The sequence below is a fragment of the Narcine bancroftii genome, chromosome 4 (genome assembly GCF_036971445.1).
Source record: "Narcine bancroftii isolate sNarBan1 chromosome 4, sNarBan1.hap1, whole genome shotgun sequence".
Lineage (NCBI taxonomy): Eukaryota > Metazoa > Chordata > Chondrichthyes > Torpediniformes > Narcinidae > Narcine > Narcine bancroftii.
This window is the reverse complement of record NC_091472.1, coordinates 310,200,552-310,221,000: the sequence shown is the minus strand read 5'-3', so window position 1 is coordinate 310,221,000 and position 20,449 is coordinate 310,200,552. Positions and strand designations below refer to the sequence as shown.

The following is a 20,449-nucleotide window of genomic DNA, read 5'->3' as shown; positions in this document are numbered from 1 at the left end:
GTCTGAAAGGAAGGGCAGAGAGGGACACGTGAATCAACACAATGAGACTGATGAGCTTAGTGTATTTATTTTAATGCAAGAAGCATTATGGGTAAGGCAGATGAACTTAAAGACTGTATCAATACTTGGAATTATGATGGTAGAACTAGAGAATCATAGAACAATACAGCATAGAAACAGGCCCTTCAGCACTTGCAGTCTGTGCCAAACTATTATTCTATCTAGTTCCACTGACCTGCACCCTGTCCATAGCCTTCTATGCCCCTCCCATCCATGTACCTTAAATGTTAAAAATGAGCCCACTTTCACCACTTCAGCTGGAACTCGTTCCACCCACCACTCTCTATGTGAAGGAGTTTCCTCAATGTTTTAAACTTTTTCACTTTTACTCTGAACCCATGTCCTCTGGTTTGTATCTCACCTATCCTCAGTGGAAAAAAGCTGACCTACATTTACTCTGCCTGTCCCCCTCATAATTTTAAATACCTCCATCAAATCTCCCCTCATTTTTCTACAATTCAGGGAATAAAGGACTAACCTGTTTAACCTTTCCCTGTAATTCAGTTCCTGAAGTCTGGACAACATCCTAGTAAATCTTCTCTGTGTTCTTTCTATCTTATTGATATCCTTCCTGTAGTTAGGTGATCAAAACAGCACACAGTATTCCACATTTGGCCTCACCAATGGCTCATACAACTTTCCCATAACATCCCAACTCCTACCTACAATCAATACTTTGATTTATGAAGGCCAATATCCTATCTACCTGTGATATCACTTTCAGGAAATTATGTACCTGTATTCCCAGACCCCTCTGTTCTATCACACTCCTCAATGCTCTACCATTTATGTCCTTTCTTGGTTTGTCCTTTCAAAATGCAACACCTCACATCTGTCTGCATTAAATTCCATCTGCCATTTTTTTTAGCCCATTTTCCAGCTGGATAGATCTTTCTGCAAGCTTTGAAAATATTCCTCACCTCCAAACTTTGTGTCATTTGCTGATCTAATTTACCATATTATGATATAGATGACAAACAACAGTGGTCCTAGCACTGATCCCTGAAGCACAGCTTTAGACACAGGCCTCCAGTCTGAGAAGCAATAATCCAGCCGTTGTCGAATCAAGTTCACTACTTCTCCATGAATACTGAGTATCTGAATGTTCCTGACTAGCCTCCCATGTAGGAGCTTGTCAAAGGCCTTACTAAAGTCCATGTAGAGAACAACAATTTTCATCAATTTTCCTGGTAACCTCCTCAGAAAAACTTTTAGATTGGTTAAACACAATCTATCAGCCTCAAAGCCATGCTGACTATTTCTAAACAGTGTCTGGCTATCCAAATACTGTACTTGTATATCTGATTTCTGAGAACACCTTCCATCTACTACTGATGTAAGGCTCACTGGCCTTTTTTTTAACAACTAAACAATGTGAGCTACACTCCAATCCTCTAGCACCACAGCCATGGCTAAGGATATTTTAAATAATTCTGCCAGAAACCCTGCAAATTCCACACTAGCCTCCCTCATGGTCTGAGCGAATACCTTGTCAGGCCCTGGGGATTGATCCATCTTTATTTGCTTTAAGGTAGCAAGCACCTCCTCCTCTTTAACATGCGACCTTACTGCTTATTTTCCTTACTTCCCTTGACTCTGTGGCAGTTTAGTGAGTAAATACAGATGAAAAAAACCCACTTAAGATCGCCCTCATCTCTTTTGGCTCCACTCTGATCTTCAAGTGGACCAATTTTGTCCATCACTATTAGCATTTACTATCCGTTTGCTCTTAATATACCTGTCAAAACCCTTAGGAATTTCCTTCATATTGTCTGCCAAAGCAACCTCATGAGTTTTTTCTTGCATTTTTTATACTCCTCAAGTACTTCATTTGCTTCATGTTGCCTATACTTGTTAAGCATCTCTCTTCTTCTGAACCGGATCCCTAATATCCCTTTAAAATCAAGGTTCCCTATGCCTGTTAACCTTGCCTTTAATCTTGACAGAAACATACAAACTCTACTCTCAAAATTTTAGCTTTGAAGATCCTCCATTGACCTTGCACATAATTTTCAATAAACAACTTTTCCCAATCAACGCATTCTAGATCCTTTCTAATTTCCTCAAAATTGGCCTTTCTTCAGTCAATATGTGGGAAGTTAAAATCTCCTACTTTCACAACCTTATGTTTCCTGCAGCTCTCTCAACCTGAATCCCAGACCCATCCTTCTCCATAATTAATTGGAAACTAATGGCATTATGATCACTGGACCCAAAATGTTCCCCTACACACCTGCCCTGTCTTTTTCCCTAATAGGAGATTCCCTAATGGCTTCTCTCTAATTGGTTCCTCTATATATTGATTTAGAAAATTTTACTAAACACATTTAACAAACTCTAATCCATTACAGTATGTGAGTCCCAGTCAATATGTTGAAAGTTAAAATCTACTACTTCAATACCTTATGTTTCCTGCAGCTGTCTGCTATCTCCCTACAGAATTATTCCTCCAATTCTTGTTGACTATTGGGCAGTCTATAATACAATCCCATGAATGTAGTCATAGCTTTTCTGTTCCTCAGCTACACCCATGTAACCTCAGTAGACAAGCCCTCTGCTCTGTCCTGCCTGAGCACAGCTGTAATATTTTCTCTGATGAGCAATGCCACTCCTCCCCCTTTCATCCCCCCACTTTATCGTGTCTGAAAAAATGGAAGCCTGGAAACCAGTCCTGCCCCTCCTGCAACCAAGTTTCATTTATGGCCACAGTGTCATATTTCAATGTGTAATCCTTACTCTAAGCTCATCTGCCTTTCCTACGATAATTCTTGCATTGAAATAGAAGCACCCGAGAACATTTCCACCACGTACAATCCTTTGATTTTTGACGTTACATGTAATTTTCACATCATCTTTTCTGTCCTCCACTCCCCTATCTGCTCTGGCACTCTGGTTCCCAATCCTCTGCAAATCTAGTTTAAACCCTCAGAGTAGCACAGGCAAGGATATTAATCCCCCTCCAGTTCGGTTCCAAACCGTCCCATCCAAACAGGTCCCATATTCCATCCGAGAGAGCTCAATGATCCAGAAACCTGAAGCCCTCCCTCTGGCACCATAACTTTAGCCTCATGTTAAGCTGCATTATCCTCCTTTTTTCTAACCTCACTAGCATGTGGCATGGGCAGCAACGATCACAACCCAAGAAGTCCTGTCATTCAACTTTTCCCCCAACTCCCTGAACTCTATTCCTGCCTACATCATTGTTCCCTATATGAACCACATTATCTGGCTGCTCACCCTCCCTCCTGAGAATGCTGTGAACTTGATCAGAGATATCTCAAATTCTGACACCAGGGAGGCAATATACCATCGGGAGTTTCCATCCCTTCCACAGAACCTCTTATCTGTCCCCCTAGCTATGGAATCCTCTATCACTCCAGCTCAATTCTTCTCCTCCCTTCCCAGCTCCTGTATGTGTGATCTGACAGCCTTTGATTGTCCCTGGTTGGTCATTACCCTCCCCCCACCCCTTGTTATGTTGGCTGCAAAAGGGACAGGACTGCAAGCTCAATATTCCTGGGTTTAAATACTTTGGATATAATAGAGGGAGGTGAGAGTACAGGCTGCATTACTTATCAGCGTGAGTATCGCACCTGCAATCAGAGAGGACCTAATGGAGGGCTCATCCACTGAGGCAGGGTGGGTAACAGATCAAAAATAAGACACAATCATTCTGATAGTAGTAAAACAAAATTCTGCAGACTACATTCTTGAAGGAAAAATATAACGCTGGAGAAACTCTGCAGGGCAAACATTGACTTTATAGAGTAAAGATACATAACTGACAATTCAGGCTTGAGCCCTTCATCAAGGTAATGAAATATTAGTTATGTAACTTTATCTTTGCTCTATAATTGATACTGTTTGACCTGCTGAGTTTCTCCAGTGTTGTGTTTTTCCAATATTCTGATAGCATTATACTATAAGCTTCCAAGAGACAGAGGAACTGAAATATTGACAGATTATGGAAAAATATGAAGGCAACAGGTTGTCATAGTGGGAGACTTTAATTTCCCCAATATCGATTGGTCTCTCCTTAATATCAGAGGCTGAGATTGAGCAGAATTTGTTCAGTACATTAAGGAGTTTTTCTTGAAGCAGCATGTTGATAGTCCAAGCAGGGCAGAGACCCTCCTAGATTTTATACTGGAGAAATGGGTCTGGCCAGTAAGCAGAAATTCACCGCAAGAAGAGGATTTTGGAATAGTGATCACAGTACCCATAGTGCAAAGACAATTGTGAATGAAGATTTGCCTGGACCTTGAGGAAAAATACAAAATTGGGGGAGGGTAAATTATGACATTATTAGAAAGGATCTAATCGGAGCAGCTGTTAGTGAGCAAGTCTACAACTGATGTCAGAGACGTTTCAGAACCAAGTCAACTTTATTTATCGTTCATACCATGCTCGCACAGTAGGATGAGATAGCGTTTCTCCAGGACTACGGAGCATATTTACATAGCTATAAGTTAGGAAAGCAGTTAACACATTAAAATATTAAGACTTATACACTGAAAGTCCATGGTGTGCTATCCACATCTGTACTGGGAGTTCTGGAGCCTGATGGCTTGGGGGATTAAAAAAAACCATTTCCCCCTTTGAACTTAAGGGCCCAAGTGCTTCGGTACCTCCTGCAAGATGGCAGAAGGGAGAACAGTTTACATGCGGGATGAGTGGAGTCTTTCAATGTTCATTGCTTTCTGTCTGCATCAAGTGTAGTAGATGTCCCCCATGCTAGGAAGAGGTTCCTTAATAGTCTTTTCCACTGACTTCACTCCTCTGCAGGGTCTTGCCATCCAAGGTGGTGCAGCTTCCAAACCAGGCAGTGATGCAGTTGCACAGGATGCTCTCAATACATCCTCTGTAGAATGTGGTGAGGATGGAGGGCGGGAGATGAGTTTCCTCAGCCTTTGCAGGAAGGAGAGGTGCTGCTGGGCTTTCTTGGCCATGGAGCTGGTGTTAAGAGACCAGGTGAAAATTTCCACCTCTGAGGAACTTGATACTCTTTATTTTTAAAATTTTATTTAATTTCACATATGCATTGAAACTTATACATGGATTTCTTGTCCAAAAATATTAAAAATTAATACATAGTGATTTTTTAACATTTTTTCCCCTCCCCCAACAGCCCAAAAAAAAGGAAAAAAAACATCTGGATATTATTTATAAAAACTTACTAAAACTATCAAATAAAATCCAACATATCTTAATTTTTAGGGGCCAGGAGATTCAGGTTGGGTGATTACAACCTAATTCCTACAATTTGAAAATATGAACTGGACACACTTGACGACCTCAGTGGTTGAGCCATCAATGGTCAGGGGAGCGCGATCTCCTGGGACCATCCAGTAGTCGACAATCTTTTGTTTTTAAAAAAAATTCAGATACAGGTTGTTTGCTCTGCACCAGTTTATTAATGTCTGTACATCATCTCTGTCTGCTCTCTCCTCAGTCTTACTAATAAAGGCCCACCACTGTTGTGTCATCCGCAAACTTGATGATGCAGTTTGAACAGTCATGGGTCAGCAGAGTGAACAGTAGTGGACTGAGCACGCAGCCCTGGGGGCCCCCTGTGCTCAGTGTGGTAATCTTGGAGGTGGTGTTTCCAATCCAGACTGCCTGAGGTCTCCCTATCAAGAAGTCAAAATCCAATTACAGAGGGAGGTATTTAGACCCAGCAGGTCCAACTTCCCTATCAGGTACTAAGGTATGATTGTGTTGAATGCCAAACTGAAGTGAAAAAACAGTATTCGAACAGACAAATCTTTATTTTCTAAGTGGGTGAGGGCTAGATGGAGGGTGGAGGATAGGATCGTCCACGAAGTGGTTGGATCTATATGCAAACTGCAGGGGGTCCAGAGAGGGGGGGGGGGGGAAACAGGCACTTGATGTGCCCCATGATGAGCCTCTCAAAGTACTTCATGACGATGGACATGAGTGCGACAGGAGGCAGGATACAGACGACAACTTTGGCACAGGGACAATGGTGGCAGCTTTAAAGCTCATAGGGACCACAGCACTACTCAGGGAGATGTTAACAATGTCAGTAAGAACATTTGCTCATTGAGTGGCACAACCCCTGAGCATTTTATCGGGAATGTTATCTGGCCCAGCCAGTTTCTTTGGGTTGACCTTTCCTAATTGTCTCTTCCCATCAACCACTATAAAACAATGGCACCTGATAGTTTAGAGGAGGGGTGGTCTTCTCCGCTGCCATGTCGTCTTTAGCCTCAAAACGCATGGAGAAGTTGTTCAGTTCATCTGGGAGGGAGACATCACCAGCACATGCAGATGGTGTGATCTTATGGTTGGTGAAATCTTTGATTCCCTTTCACGTGCGTCGTGTGTCCTTGCTGACCAGGAAGTGATTGTGAATGTACAGGGCATGTGCACGCTTGGCCTCCCTGAGGGCCTTAGACAGCTTGGCTCTGGCAATCGCCAGGGCAGCCTCATCGCCCACTCTGAAGGCAGCGTCTCCGTTTCTGAGCAGCACATGCACCTCCACAGTCATCCATGGTTTCTGATTAGAGTGAGTAGTGATGGATTTGGACACTCTGATGTCATCAGTACAATTACTAATGTAGCTGGTCACTATTGCCGCATACCAGCTAATTAGAGTCAGGATCGACATGTTTCTGCAAGGAGGAAGGACAAGTCATGAATCTATTCAAAAAGATAAAGGAAGTAAGGTTTAGGAAGCTAAAAATCAGTCAGATGACACTAAGAGTGGTGGATTTGTGGACAGTGTAGGGAACGATCAAAGAATACAAAATGATATACAGTGCAACTCCGATTCTCTGAAATCCTCAGTTATCCAATGTCCTTCACTTCTCTCCAACAAATTTCCTTTACTACTATCATTTAACATCCTTACTAATTGGATTCCAGTCGGGTAGTCTTTGTTTCCACTTCTACTCTGCAACCTTACCCTGCGTGATTTTCTTCCATTTGACCCTCTTTCTCTCTCTTGCCTCTCTCCCCTTTTACCTCACTCCTGTCATTCTACTGCCTCCCATTTCCACCCCTCATCTCCCTATCTGTCCATCATCCTTTACTACTCCCTGGATTGCAAATTGCCTACTGGCCCCTCTCTATTCCCTTCTCAGCGTCTAACACTCAGTCTTGCTGAAAGGTTCTGCCCCGAAGCATGGACGCCATTAGTCCTGCTAAATTCTCCCATTGACGCCATTAGTCCTGCTAAATTCCTCCAGCAGATTTTAAAATTCTGTCTGTCCTTGCCACTCCTCTCCTTTCTGCAAGCAAAGCACATTTTTCTTCTCACTTTTCAGATCTGATAAACGTGTAGAGACACCTTGGAGAGAGGGGGAAGGGGGGTGATGGAATAATATTTTTAAATATGATCCAGTATTGGAGAATGCAACTTGCAGGGTTAATGCAGTACAAGGAACTGTAGCAACAGGTGAGGGAATAACCGGATACTATTATTAATGCTGACTGAGTTGCTGTGCTAGTTTGGGAGTGTTGTGTATCTGTATTACGCTATTTCAGTTTGTGACACTGCAGGAATTAACAGCTAGAATGAAGCTCAGTTGTTGCCTGCATCTTGTCAAAGCAGCACAAGCTAATTATACATCACAATTCCTGCAATCGTTTCACTATCAATCTTATTTCTCCCCTGCTGTGGGTGTTTCTTACACAGAGTGGCATCGCAATGTGTGGTGGTTTGGATGTGGGAGTAAATTGAAGCTGAAGGTAGATGGTGGGAGTGAAAGGTGTTGGATGGTGTCAGAGGCATGAATATCAGAGTGAAACGTAAAAGTCTGCAGATGCTGCGATTGTAGTAAAATGCTGGAGGAACTCAGCTAGTCTTTCAGCATCCATAAGAGATAGATGGTTGACATTTTAATGCCACCTGGTTGAAGGGTGCCAAATCAGAAGATGAAGAGTTGTTCCTCCAATTTGCAGGTGGTCTCAATCTGGCAGTGCATGAGAACATGGGCAGACATGTTAGCAAGGGAATGGGGAATTGAAATAGGTGGTGTGACTGAATATAAATGTGTTTTTGGGAGATAAATTGGGGCAGGTGTTAGTGTAGGTCACATACTAACACTTTAAAACAGATCTTATTTGAAATACTGGAGTTCTGCGAATGCTAGATATATCGGCCCCGCAACCTTTGCAAAAGCTTTGGAGAGTGCCCAAGAGACTTCACTAATGGATTGTTGTTTACAAAAAGGCAACAGGTGAAAGATTTTGTTGGAGCCACATGTTGTCTGTAAGGGAACTTGCTGTTCTAAGAGGATCATGTGGTTTTGCAAGCAGAGAGAGTCAAACAGGCTTTCTCAGCGAGAGCGAGAGCGAGAGCGATCACTTCTACAGTGTTACAGCCAGCAACATCAGCTGGGACTGGAACAGGAAAAACTCCATTTGGAAGATGGGTTGAGTTCTTAGTTCAGCCTGGAAAAAAAGCCCTTGTGGGTCATGCCAAAGGAGAGGACTGGTTATCTAATGTTTCACTTGGAAACAGAGAAACAAAAGGGAACTCAGTGGTGACCTGAAAGAAAGAGGTCATCATCTAGAGAATCCCAAGGGGGAAAGTTTCTTCGGCAAGACCCTGGGTGTCCAGAGTACAACAAATCTCTCCGAAAACCAACAAGATCCTTCCTGAGCAGTAGCCATTTGCCTTTCAAGCACTAAAACCTGGTGAACTTAATAAATGTTAAATTCTGTGCAGAGTACAAGAATTGCCTGCAACCAGTGAACTTGGAGAAGTGAGATTGGACTGTGAATCAAAGAACTTTTCTGAACTTACTCACACATTTTATATACGTGCACTTAGAATTAGAAGGGGGTTAAGTTAGATTAGTTAAGTCAATAGTGAGAAGTTAAAGTGTGATTCTGTTTTCATGTTTAAAGATAATTAAAAGCAACTTTTGTTTAAGTAACCATTTGTCTTGGTGAATATCTATTGCTGCTGGGTTTTCGGGTTCTCTGGGCTTGTAACAGTGGCCACTGTTTTCATGCTTTAGTGGTGGATGGATCCAAGGTGCTCACAAAGCAATTTCCCAGTCTGAGCCCAGTCTCAGTAGAGACCACAAGGAGAGCACCGAATGCAGTAGATGAACCCTGTAGATTCACAAGTAAAATGTTGCTTCACTTCCAAAATAGTGGTGAATGAGGAGGAGTGGGTGCAAGTGGAGCACCTCTGTTGTCACAGGGGTAAGTACCAAGGTGACGACTGGTGGGGAGGGAGGAGTGGACAAGGGAATTATGGAGGGATCAATCCCTGCAGAATGAAGGGAGGAGAGGGGAATATGTGTCTAGTGGTGGGATCACATAGTAGGATATGTTGGATGCGGAGGCTGGTGACATGGAATCATGTCCCTGTTGTGTGTGGGGTCATTGTGGGCTAGGGCAGATGTGTGGGTAATGGAGGATATGCTGGCAAGAGCCGAGTTAATGGTAGTAGAGGGAAAACCACTTTATATGAAGAAGGAGGACATCTCTGATGCTATAGCATGGAAGTCCCTATCCTGGGTACAAATGCAATGGAAGAATTGAGAGAAAGGAATAGAATCCTTAAAGGGGACAGGGAGTGAAGAGGCATAGTCAAGGTAGCTGTGGGAGTTGGTGTGTTTGTAGAAGAAGTCTGTCGAGAGTTTGTCTCCCAAGATGGAGACGGAGAGATAAGGAAAGAGTCTTGCTAGAGATGAACCAAGTGAATTTGAGGTCAGGGTGGAAGCTGACAACAAAGTGGATGATTTCACTGAGTTCATCATGGGTGCATAAGGCTGCACCAAAGTAGTCATCAATGCAATGGAGGAAGAGTTGAGGGGCGTTGTCTGTGTAGGCTTGTAGCATAGATTGCTCCATGTAGCCCACAAAAAGGCAGGCCTAGCTGGGGCCCATGCGAGTACCCTTTAAACTGGAGAAAGTCGGCTAAGTCAAAGGAGACATTATTGAGGGCGAGGACAAGCTCTGTCAACTGGAGGAGGGGGATTGGTTGGATCTATTGCCCTTAAAGAAATTAATTGCTTTGAGGAGCAACTGGCTGTGAGGGCAGGACAGGGAGGCAAGGAAGAATTTTGAGCAGAGAAATAAATATTAAAGTCCTTTGGGCAAATAAAGAGAGTGAAGATTGAGAGAAATTGGTAAGATAGGAACATGTTTCATTAAAAAAATATACATGTTCAGGCATTCAAAATGTGTGGGTACTCATTTATAAGTGTTTAAATTGTTAAAGAATTTTTGATTTCAAAATGTCGTACTGCTCATTATCAACGTTTCAATGTTTGTCAGCTATTGCTGAAGTTAGACAATCAACTGGATATGTGATGCAGAAATTTATCACTACCTGTAACTTGTTAACCAGATGCATAATTTGCAATCGATGTGGATATTGGAATCATTCTCTAAAAGCAACTTTTAAATACAGGTGCTCCCCTACTTACGATGGCCCGACTTATGGTTTTTCAAAGTTACGTTGGTACAATAGTTATTATTTACTTTCATGTAATACATTAAAGTAAGGTCGTCGCAAGCATTGTTGACTTTTCCAATAAACGTTGATAATCCCTTTTTGGTGAATTCTTTGTAGCCTCCTTGGTCAATGACTACTTTTAGTTCAGATGGAAAGCTTGCAGGGACTGATACAGCGCTATCAGAAGAAAGCAGGACAGTGGGATCAGTGTGGGGACTGTTGGTGTCATACAAGGTATACCTGTATTCTTTTCGGAGTTACGATTTTTTTTGGACTTATGATGGGTTTGCCAAAACGTAACCACATTGCAAGTTGAGGAGCACCTGTAGTCTCCATGGTTTCCTACGTTAGTGTGCTCTGCGCTGTGAATCTTTGGAGCGAGAGCACATAGATGGTGAAAACGACATAATAATCTTCAATTCAAAGGCTTGTGATTGGTACCCATCTCTGTCTCCCATTAGCATTTGGAATATTAAAGTAATGACAGTTACCCAACAATGGAACACGCATAGAAGGTTGCATGGAGGACATTGTGTAACTGCTTCACTCCTGTTCCATTGGTGTCTCTACTCCATATGATTTCAGAGAAATAAAATTAAAAAGCCACTAAATTCATCATTTGAACAGCCATTAAATATTTTCTAAAATATCTCAAAGTAAAATACTGTCATATTCATCAATATACCACAATCCTAACCCAGCAAAAATAACATTTTGTTATACCTTCACCTGCTGTTACAAATCCTACATTGTGTAAGTTAGCAGCTCCATGTCACAACATACGCAACAATAACTATGTTTCTACACCTAACCCCTTGATCAATACTATTTTAAAGACGAATTTCTTTATTATTCACAAGGAACACCATTGCATTCAACTCCCCAAACACCACTCAGCCAAACCCCCCTGACCTTCTCATAAGCTCACTGCCACACGGGTGATTCTGATCATCTCCTGGCTAGTCCACCTTGCTAATTACTTATCCACGATTCTGTATCAACCCAACATTGTGCAACAATTGCCTCCCTCATACAGGACAAGTTGAAGGATTACCGTTGTGGCAACATCAGCAAGTCAAGGAATAAAGACATAGTGATGTTGCTTTTAGCTGTCCTTTTCTTCAATCTTCCCCCAGGTACATTTCCTTCCTTCTGCTTTGTTGCTGCCTCTGTGTGGCTGGTGGTGAAGGATGAGCCCCTGTTTTCATAAAGCTGTACCATGTGAAGATGATTATGGTTTAGACAACACTTGCCTTATTCTAATATATCCTAATTTCAAAGTATCATCTTCCAAAGCATATAACCCAAATTTCTATCTCTTTAATGCAACAAATCAAACTCTGTGGCTGTTACTTTATGTAGTTTCAATTCATTGATTGAACAGATAAACATTTTGCATAGCTTTGCAACAAGACTTTCCTAACAATGAATAACAAAGTATTTACTATATGATAAGAGATACAAAAGATAGTTAGTGATGTAAAAAGTATATAAAGATACAAAATCTTAGAGAAATTTCTTGTACTCACACTTCCTTCACACCTTGTAGAATAAGAGGTAAGCCGTTAGCCAGAGCTGATATTATGACATATTACATCACAGTCACTATGGTAACACTACATAAATAGTTCTCTTAAAGAGACAGGCACAAAATTAACTAAGAATCAAAAACACAAGGTTTTAACCTTTACATATGGTGGATCAAAAGTGATTACTGTTGGATTTTTTCCAGAGGAAGAATTGTTGTAGCACCTTAAGAGCTTTAGTCATCTGTATGGTGATTACTGAGCATGGAAGGGTTGTGCAATGGTCTTGGGAGCCATGTCATCAGCTACTCACTTTTTTTGGGAATATTTTATTTAAAAGGTTTTTTCCATATATGTCATTGGTTAAACATTATACAATAAAGTGAGTGCTTAAATTGAAGACATTTTCATTTGTTACATGATGGTTATAATTCATTCTCTTTCTTCCCACTTCCAAATTCTCCCCCTCATAAGGAATATTATGTATATAGAAAATTATATATAGTATCGCTGCCCAACACATTGGAATTCAACAGATTTTATCTGATCATTTTCCATTTAAGGAAGAAGGTTAATTCAGTCTTAAGAGGCTGAAAAAAATATTTCTACATATCTATACCTAAAATTCATGTATATGGGCTCCAAATTTGCAATATAGGATATTTATTTCTCAAATTGTATGTGATTTTTTTCCCCCCCCCAAAGGAATACAGCTTTGTATTTCTGCATTCCATCTTCCCCTACCTAAGTATGAGTCCTATTTCCAATTCACCGCAATACATTTCTTTGCTACTGCCAATGCCATTTTAACAAATTTTGTTTGATATATTGACAATTTTAATTTGGATCTTGTTCCTTCTATGTTTCCCAGTAAAAATATATCTAGGTTTAATGGAAATACCTGCGATTTGTTCCAGGAGCCAAAAAGGTTGTTTTTTTTTAACCTTAGAACACAACCAAGTTGAATGCAGGAAAATGCCCATCTCTTCACCACACTTAAAACATTAATCTGATATATCTGATTTCATTCTATTCAACTTATGTGGGGTTGAATATAACTGATATTAAAAAACTATTTTAAACTCATCTATATTGTTATGGAATAAGTTAATAAAGTTATGATCTATCTTAAAAGGATAAGATTGCAAAGTTTACTTATTAGGCAACATTTCAAAAACAAATATTTAATTTGCCATGCAAGAGTAGACTTCATGTCTGCAGTTGGCTTTGCAGAAAAATGAGAAGTGCTTGTGAGAGTTTCACAAGTGGGTATAATAAACCAGCCCATTTGAACAGTGTCCAGGCACAAGAATTGAGAAATCTTGTGCTGCCAGACTTGTGCCAGAGTTTAGAATTAATGATTGAAGTTTGTTGTAGTTTGTGGTGAAGGCTGCAAGTTGGCAGACCTGCTGCACAACCCCATTTCAAGACAGGTTTTGAGTTCTGAGTTCAGCCTGTTGTAAATCTCTGTACTCAATTGTAGAGGTTGTGGCTGGTTAGTGTGTTTCTTCTGAAATTAGGGAAAAAGAAGAACTCCTTGAGGTAATCTGGAAGAAGAGGTTATCTTTTGAAAAACCCAACAGGGGGAATTTCTTCAGTAAGACACTTCAGTTGCTGATTGAAGAAGATCAGTTTGTGTACATAACAATGAATATCTCTGAAATAAAAAAGAGACCTTACTGAGCAGTAACAACTTAAGTTAAAGCAGCAAAACCAGATGAATAAATGTTTAATTCTGTGCACAATATGGAATATTGCCTGATACCAGTGAACTTGGAGAAGTGAAAAGTGAATGATTGGACTGTGAAACAAAGAACTTTTCTGAACATGTACATAGTACATACATAGAATTAGAAGCTATACTGCAGAAGTGACTTTTTTGATATTTACTCTCTGAATAAGAGTTTCCAACTCACTACAAATAGGTAACCACATTTCTAAACCTAATTTTTCCCTTAAATATGCTCTCAGTTGAAAATAACAGAACAAAGTATAACTAGGTATTCCATATATTTTCCTCAGTTGTCCAACTAGGTATTCCATATATTTTCCTCAGTTGTCCAACTAGGTATTCCATATATTTTCCTCAGTTGTCCAAATGACATCAATTGACCTGGTTCATAACAATCTTAAATATTTTTAATACCATGACTAGACTAGATGTTTAAACTCGATTATCCCTTGAAAAAGGTACATGCTGATTTTGAATCAGGGCATCGTAGGTAACATATTTCCTTTTATTCCAGTTTTATCTTTTATCTTTTCCAAAACAATAATCAACTGTTTCAACAATGGTGACTAACTCCATTGAATAACTTTGAAACCCATTTATACATAAATTCTTCTGCTAATCTCTCTCCTATTTTATCTAACTCCATTTTGACCCATACCAGTTTGAAGACTTGCTCTTCATGTTCTCATCCACTGGTTTCCATTTCTGGCTCAAAGACAAACATGGAACATACTGTAAGGGTGAAGTCCTGGCACGCTTCTTGACTTTGACCTGCTAAAAGCAGGATAATGTGATCACACACCAGTCTTACCCTGGGAACATCTCTTGCAGCTTTTGGAAGCCCTCAGTCTGTATGAAGCATTATCCTATCTCGACAAGAATACTTTCTTACCAGAAAGGACAAATGCACTTAGCTACTGTGAAGTAGTGGTTTTTCGAACATTGAAAGATTCTAATGCTGGACAGACTGGACACAGTGACCTTGGCAAAATAGACAGGAAGTCCTCCTCTTGTTCTGAAGTGTGGTTGTGATTGGCACACGAAATTTATCACATTGAGGATGAGAAATACATTTGACTTGCTTTTGGGACTGTTAATTATTCTCTAAGTGATTGGAGTGTGTTTACTGCCAAGACCTTCAACTTCTTACTCTTCCCATCACCTTTCACCATCCAGCAGCATATCCTGGTTCTGTTCTGTAGTGTGATCAATAACCACAAACAAACTTAAAGGCTTTAATAACCTAAAACACAGGCACATCATCACATGCTGCTGGCCTGGTTCCATGGCTGGTATGTAGGGAGGAGACAAGAGCGGCTCAGCCTTTATTGAGGAATCTTATGGGGAGGAGTTACAGAGTCAGACACGGGCCAGCCTGTACAGTATACATGCAATGCTGTGTTCCACCAGATGTTCACTCCTCAAATTGTACTGCACTCCAAGGGGAATGATCCCCAATGCAGGATGACAGAGAACAACTAGTTTGTGTAGAAATCTTGAAGCTAGACTGGATCCTTTAATGCAAAGCCCTCTTCTTCCTGAAGCCCATGGCAAATTCAAGAAGGTAAAAGCAGCACCAGCTTGTAATTTAACCGAAGCAAAGGCCAATAGAAATTAAGACCCTTTTAGATAGTGTAATGTTGCCATTCAGCATCTAATCTTTCATCCAGCACTGGTATTAATTAGCAAGTGTACACTTGCTGTTGTTACCATTGTTTACCCAATGGCAGGTAGAAATACAGAAACCTCAAGAAACTGTAGCAAAGATAGCTCATCAGCCTTTTGAATGCTCCAGCATTCAAATTTAAAAAAAACGTAGACATACAGGCCCATCAGTCCATGCTGTCTAATTTAAAAAAAACAAAAACAGACCCAATTAACCTGCACCCTCGGTACATTTTGAATAGTGGGAGGAAACCGGAACCCCTGGGGAAAACCCATGCAGACAAGGGGAGGACAAACAAACTTCTTAGACAGTGCGGGATTCAGACCCAGTCCTAATCGCTGGCATTGTAAAGGTGTTGCACTAATCACTTCAACCGTGCCAATATAGCTTCAGTAAATTCTCTAACAGGTCTTATTCCTGTGGTTCCATCATTCCCCCTAATGCCTTTTGTAGTATTGGAATCTATCTCTCTCCTTAAATGCACTTAAATTCACTTGGGCTCCATATTCAGACAATAACTATGAACTTGAATTTGAAGGGGTCAGGGGAGGCGCATAGGCCAACAGGCAAAAAAGCTATAATTTGACATGGATGTGAGGACAGGAGAGGAAAGGTGAGGATTTATCAGAGGAGGGGTATTGCTTTGTGTATACAAAACTGGAGGAAAGGAGACAGAGGGAAAGGGGAAAGTGAGAAATGGGGGAGGTGTTACTGGGTTGAGGTAGGGCCATACTTGGACCCAATACGTCCCATAGAAAAGAGCTTATTTGAAGATAGCAGTGGAATGTTATCTTCAAATAAGGACTCTTCTACGGGGCGTATTGGGTCCAAATATGGCCCTACCTTAATGCAGTAACATAGAGGCCTTGATTTGAAGAGGGAGCGGTAAGAAATTTATTTTGGCAATGTATAGCCCATTCCAGTTGGAGGGACCAAAACCAGGCCTTCGTAGGTCAAGTGAAAGATGCGAGTCAGGCTTGGGAATTGCAATTGATGAGAGATGCTGGTCCAACGTGCCGGGAAAGCATGACCATGGTCTTCAGTGCAAGGTACAGGCTGGCGCAGTACAACTTTTTGCACCAGGTGTATCTTTCTTTCTTTGGCTTGGCTTTGCAGACGAAGATTTATGGAGGGGTAATGTCCACGTCAGCTGCAGGCTCGTTTGTGGCTGACAAGTCCGATGCGGGACAGGCAGACACGGTTGCAGTGGTTGCAAGGGAAAATTGGTTGGTTGGTGTTGGGTGTTGGGTTTTTCCTCCTTTGTCTTTTGTCAGTGAGGTGGGCTCTGCGGTCTTCTTCAAAGGAGGTTGCTGCCCGCCGAACTGTGAGGCACCAAGATGCACGGTTTGAGGCGATATCAGCCCACTGGCGATGGTCAATGTGGCAGGCACCAAGAGCTTTCTTTAGGCAGTCCTTGTACCTCTTCTTTAGTGCACCTCTGTCTCGGTGGCCAGTGGAGAGCTCGCCATATAACACGATCTTGGGAAGGCGATGGTCCTCCATTCTGGAGATGAGACCTACCCAGCGCAGTTTGATCAGCAGCGTGGATTCGATGCTGTCGGCCTCTGCCATCTCGCGTACTTCGATGTTGGAGATGAAGTCGCTCCAATGAATGTTGAGGATGGAACGGAGACAACGCTGGTGGAACCGTTCTAGGAGCCGTAGGTGATGCCGGTAAAGGACCCATGATTCGGAGCCGAACAGGAGTGTGGGTATGACAACGGCTCTGTATACGCTAATCTTTGTGAGGTTTTTCAGTTGGTTGTTTTTCCAGACTCTTTTGTGTAGTCTTCCAAAGGCGCTATTTGCCTTGGTGAGTCTGTTGTCTATCTCGTTGTCGATCCTTGCATCCGATGAAATGGTGCAGCCGAGATAGATAAACTGGTTAACCGTTTTGAGTTTTGTGTACCCGATGGAGATGTGGGGGAGCTGGCTGATGGAGGACCTCAGTTTTCTTCAGGCTGACTTCCAGGCCAAACATTTTGGCAGTTTCCGCAAAGCAGGACGTCAAGCGCTGAAGAGCTGGCTCTGAATGGGCAACTAAAGCGGCATCGTCTGCAAAGAGTAGTTCACGGACAAGTTTCTCTTGTGTCTTGGTGTGAGCTTGCAGGCGCCTCAGATTGAAGAGACTCCCATCCGTGCGGTACCGGATGTAAACAGCGTCTTCATTGTTGAGGTCTTTCATGGCTTGGTTCAGCATCATGCTGAAGAAGATTGAAAAGAGGGTTGGTGCGAGAATGCAGCCTTGCTTCACGCCATTGTTGATGGAGAAGGGTTCAGAGAGCTCATTGCTGTATCTGACCTGACCAACCAACCAGCTGTATCTAATGCTGAAGAAAGTAAACAGGTCAAAATCAGGACTCTTGGATCAATGCTTCAGATATTGCATTGCAACCGGGATGTTCGTGCACGCAACATGGTCATGTATCAAGGTGAGGCCCTTTTGGGTAGATCTAGGCCAAGTCCTGGAGAAAGTTATAGGCAAGCGATTCCCACAGTACCCAGAGTTGTTCCTGCTGGGAAATAAAATGGACTTAAGACTTACAATGAAGCTGTCCAAATTTCAAATCCAATTTGTGTTAATCGCATTAGCAGTGGCCAGAAAGTGCACTGCGGCAACTTGGAAGTCCGACTCTAGTCTTCGTATCGAACGACAGAACAAGGAACTGCAGAGCTGTGTTCCCCTGGAGAAAATAACTTATAACCTGAGAAACAAATACAGTACTTTCCGTAATATCTGGCAGCCATACATGCACTACCTAGGCGCGTGGCTGCGATTGGCTTCCTCTCCCTTGCACTGATCTCAAGTCATAAATGAAAATCAGCCCAGAGACCGCCCATTGAGCTACGACAATGCCTGCCCCTTATTTATTTTCCTAATGTTAAAGTTTTGTTGCTGTTGGTTGAAGGTTGAGTGAGTAGTCTTGTTTTATATGTGGAAGGAAGGGGATTTGTAGAGACACAGGCTTGTGTATATATAGCCATAAAGAGAATGAATATGTATATTTGAATGTGAGCTGCCATTGTTGGCATGACACTGTATATGGCTGTACAAACCTGTGTGAAAATAAAAATATTCAAAAAATGGGAGAGGGAAGGTAACAGAAACCATAGAAGTCAAAGTTAATGCCATCTGGTTGGAGGACACCCAGACAACATTAGGTGTTGATCCTCCAATTTGCGATTGTTCTCTGTCTGGCAATCATGGACAGACCTGTTGGCATGGGAATGGGGCAGGGAAAAGAAATGGGTGGCCTTTGGGAGATCCCTGCACTTGCAGAGGACAGAGCGAAGGTGCTCAATGAAGTGAGCTCTCAGTCTACCTCTAATCTCTGCAATGTAGAGGAAACCACAATGGGAGCACTGGATGCAGTAGATGACCCCTGCAGATTCCCAAGTGTAGCTTCACTTGGAAGGACCATTTGGGGCCCTGAATGGTGGTGCGAGAGCCAATGTGAGTGCAAATAGAACGTTTCTTGTGGACACAGGGATTGGTACCAAGCTGATGATTAGTGAAAAGGGAGAAGTGGAGAAAGGAGTCATGGAGGTCCTTGCAGAAGGTGGAGAGGGGAAGATGTGTCTGGTGGTGGGATCACTTTGATGCCTCATCTTCAATCCCACGTATTTAAATTTTGCCCACTAACCTGTGATACTAACATTTTTAAAGGCCTTCAGAAAATGGCTTGTGCGATGCACACCATAAACACGCAAACAAGTGCAACAGGCAACAAATGGGTTCAAAGTGCAGAAACTGCATAAATTTTGCATTTATAACTTTACATTCAAGCAGGCCCCTCAAAATTTTATATTAAAGAAAAAATAAGTTTTCCTGTAAAGAATTTAGGAATTTTATTTCAGAACTGATCCAACCATTTTTGGTTATTGCTCTTCCCTGTACACACCTGGCTTGGAAATTAATCACTCACCAAATTAATCACTGCATTTTACAATTTGATATTGATTGAGTTTCATAATATAAAGAAATGAACCACCACTATGTATTTTAATTACTACATTGAAACGACTTGCTCCATTCAATAATTTATCTCTCATCAATTTCTATTTCAAATTTCTATGTATTCAGTATTATAATTCTGCAAGGCATTCATTATTCATAAATATCACGAGAAAATGCCTGTGTTTTGTATGGCTTTACTTTTTCTCAGGGTTGGCTAAAGCACTTCACAGGCAGCGTACACTTTTGGATAGTACCGATTGCTACATTTTCAGTGGACTTTGAAAAGTGGGCTGTCGAGATCATCTATGAATTAGTTGTCATTTTGCAAAATTCCATAAACCCCGAAACTGTTCTCACAGACGGGAAGGTAGCAAATAATATATTATTTAAGAGAGAAAGGGGAACAATGGACCAGTTAACCTTACATTCATCACAGGGAATTTTCTCAAGGGGTGAAAGTAAGACTTTGGGATGTCATTGTTTCCTCATTATTCTGTGCACAAGGACACTGGAAGTCAGGTAACACTGACTGAGTTTCTATAGATGGATGCTGTGTGCACCACCAAAACATTCCAATCTATTTCCCCCTCCCCCAACTCAATATTCCAGTATCTGCAGTTTATGGGTTTTGTGTTTCTCAAGAAAAGTGACTTGATCATCTTCTTGCCGCTTTGAACATTTTGTCCACAGCACTTCTGGTTTCCTATCATTTCTTGAAAGCAACATTTCTGAGAGCATCACATTCCTCTGAGCTAGATCATATGGTGGGTTTTGAAATCGTGACATAGGAAGTAGGAACAGCAAAAATGGCCCATCGAGCCTGCTCCGCCATTCGATACGATCATGGCTGATCGTACATCTCAGCTCGTGTTGTGAATGCATCACCATTGAGTCTAGGCTCACAATTTAGTTTAATCTTGAGAAAGTTAGTCTTGCCCAAGGATTTGTTGAGAGTTGCGCAACATTTGCTGCTTTTTATTTTGTGATTGGGACCCATCTGCTAGCCTGTGACTGATTTCCTTGGGAAATTATATTATACAGATTAGATTCCACTTCCTACTGCAGC

At 41.6% G+C, this 20,449-nt stretch overlaps 1 protein-coding gene and 1 long non-coding RNA gene across 10 annotated transcripts in view; one reads left to right on the top strand and one right to left on the bottom strand.

The window, feature by feature from the left end:
- Nucleotides 1-5,183: 5,183 nt before the first annotated feature.
- LOC138762238 (uncharacterized) lies at nucleotides 5,184-12,081 on the bottom strand. Its single transcript, XR_011356851.1, has 3 exons — nucleotides 12,031-12,081; nucleotides 11,556-11,713; nucleotides 5,184-6,695 (listed from the first exon to the last, which is right to left on the bottom strand). It is a non-coding gene; the product is annotated as an uncharacterized lncRNA (long non-coding RNA).
- pde1a (phosphodiesterase 1A, calmodulin-dependent) overlaps nucleotides 5,557-20,449 on the top strand; it is a 571,352-nt gene continuing 556,459 nt past the window's right edge. For 2 of the 9 annotated variants that reach the window (XM_069935884.1, XM_069935882.1), the window contains exons 1-2: nucleotides 5,557-5,759; nucleotides 9,051-9,240. In XM_069935884.1, coding sequence (XP_069791985.1) covers nucleotides 9,141-9,240 — 100 coding nt within the window. In that variant the 5' untranslated portion in view covers nucleotides 5,557-5,759; nucleotides 9,051-9,140. Of the gene's footprint in view, nucleotides 5,768-9,050; nucleotides 9,241-10,618; nucleotides 10,736-20,449 lie in introns of all 9 variants that reach the window. The other 7 variants (XM_069935887.1, XM_069935888.1, XM_069935883.1 and 4 more) reach the window with 7 other exon arrangements.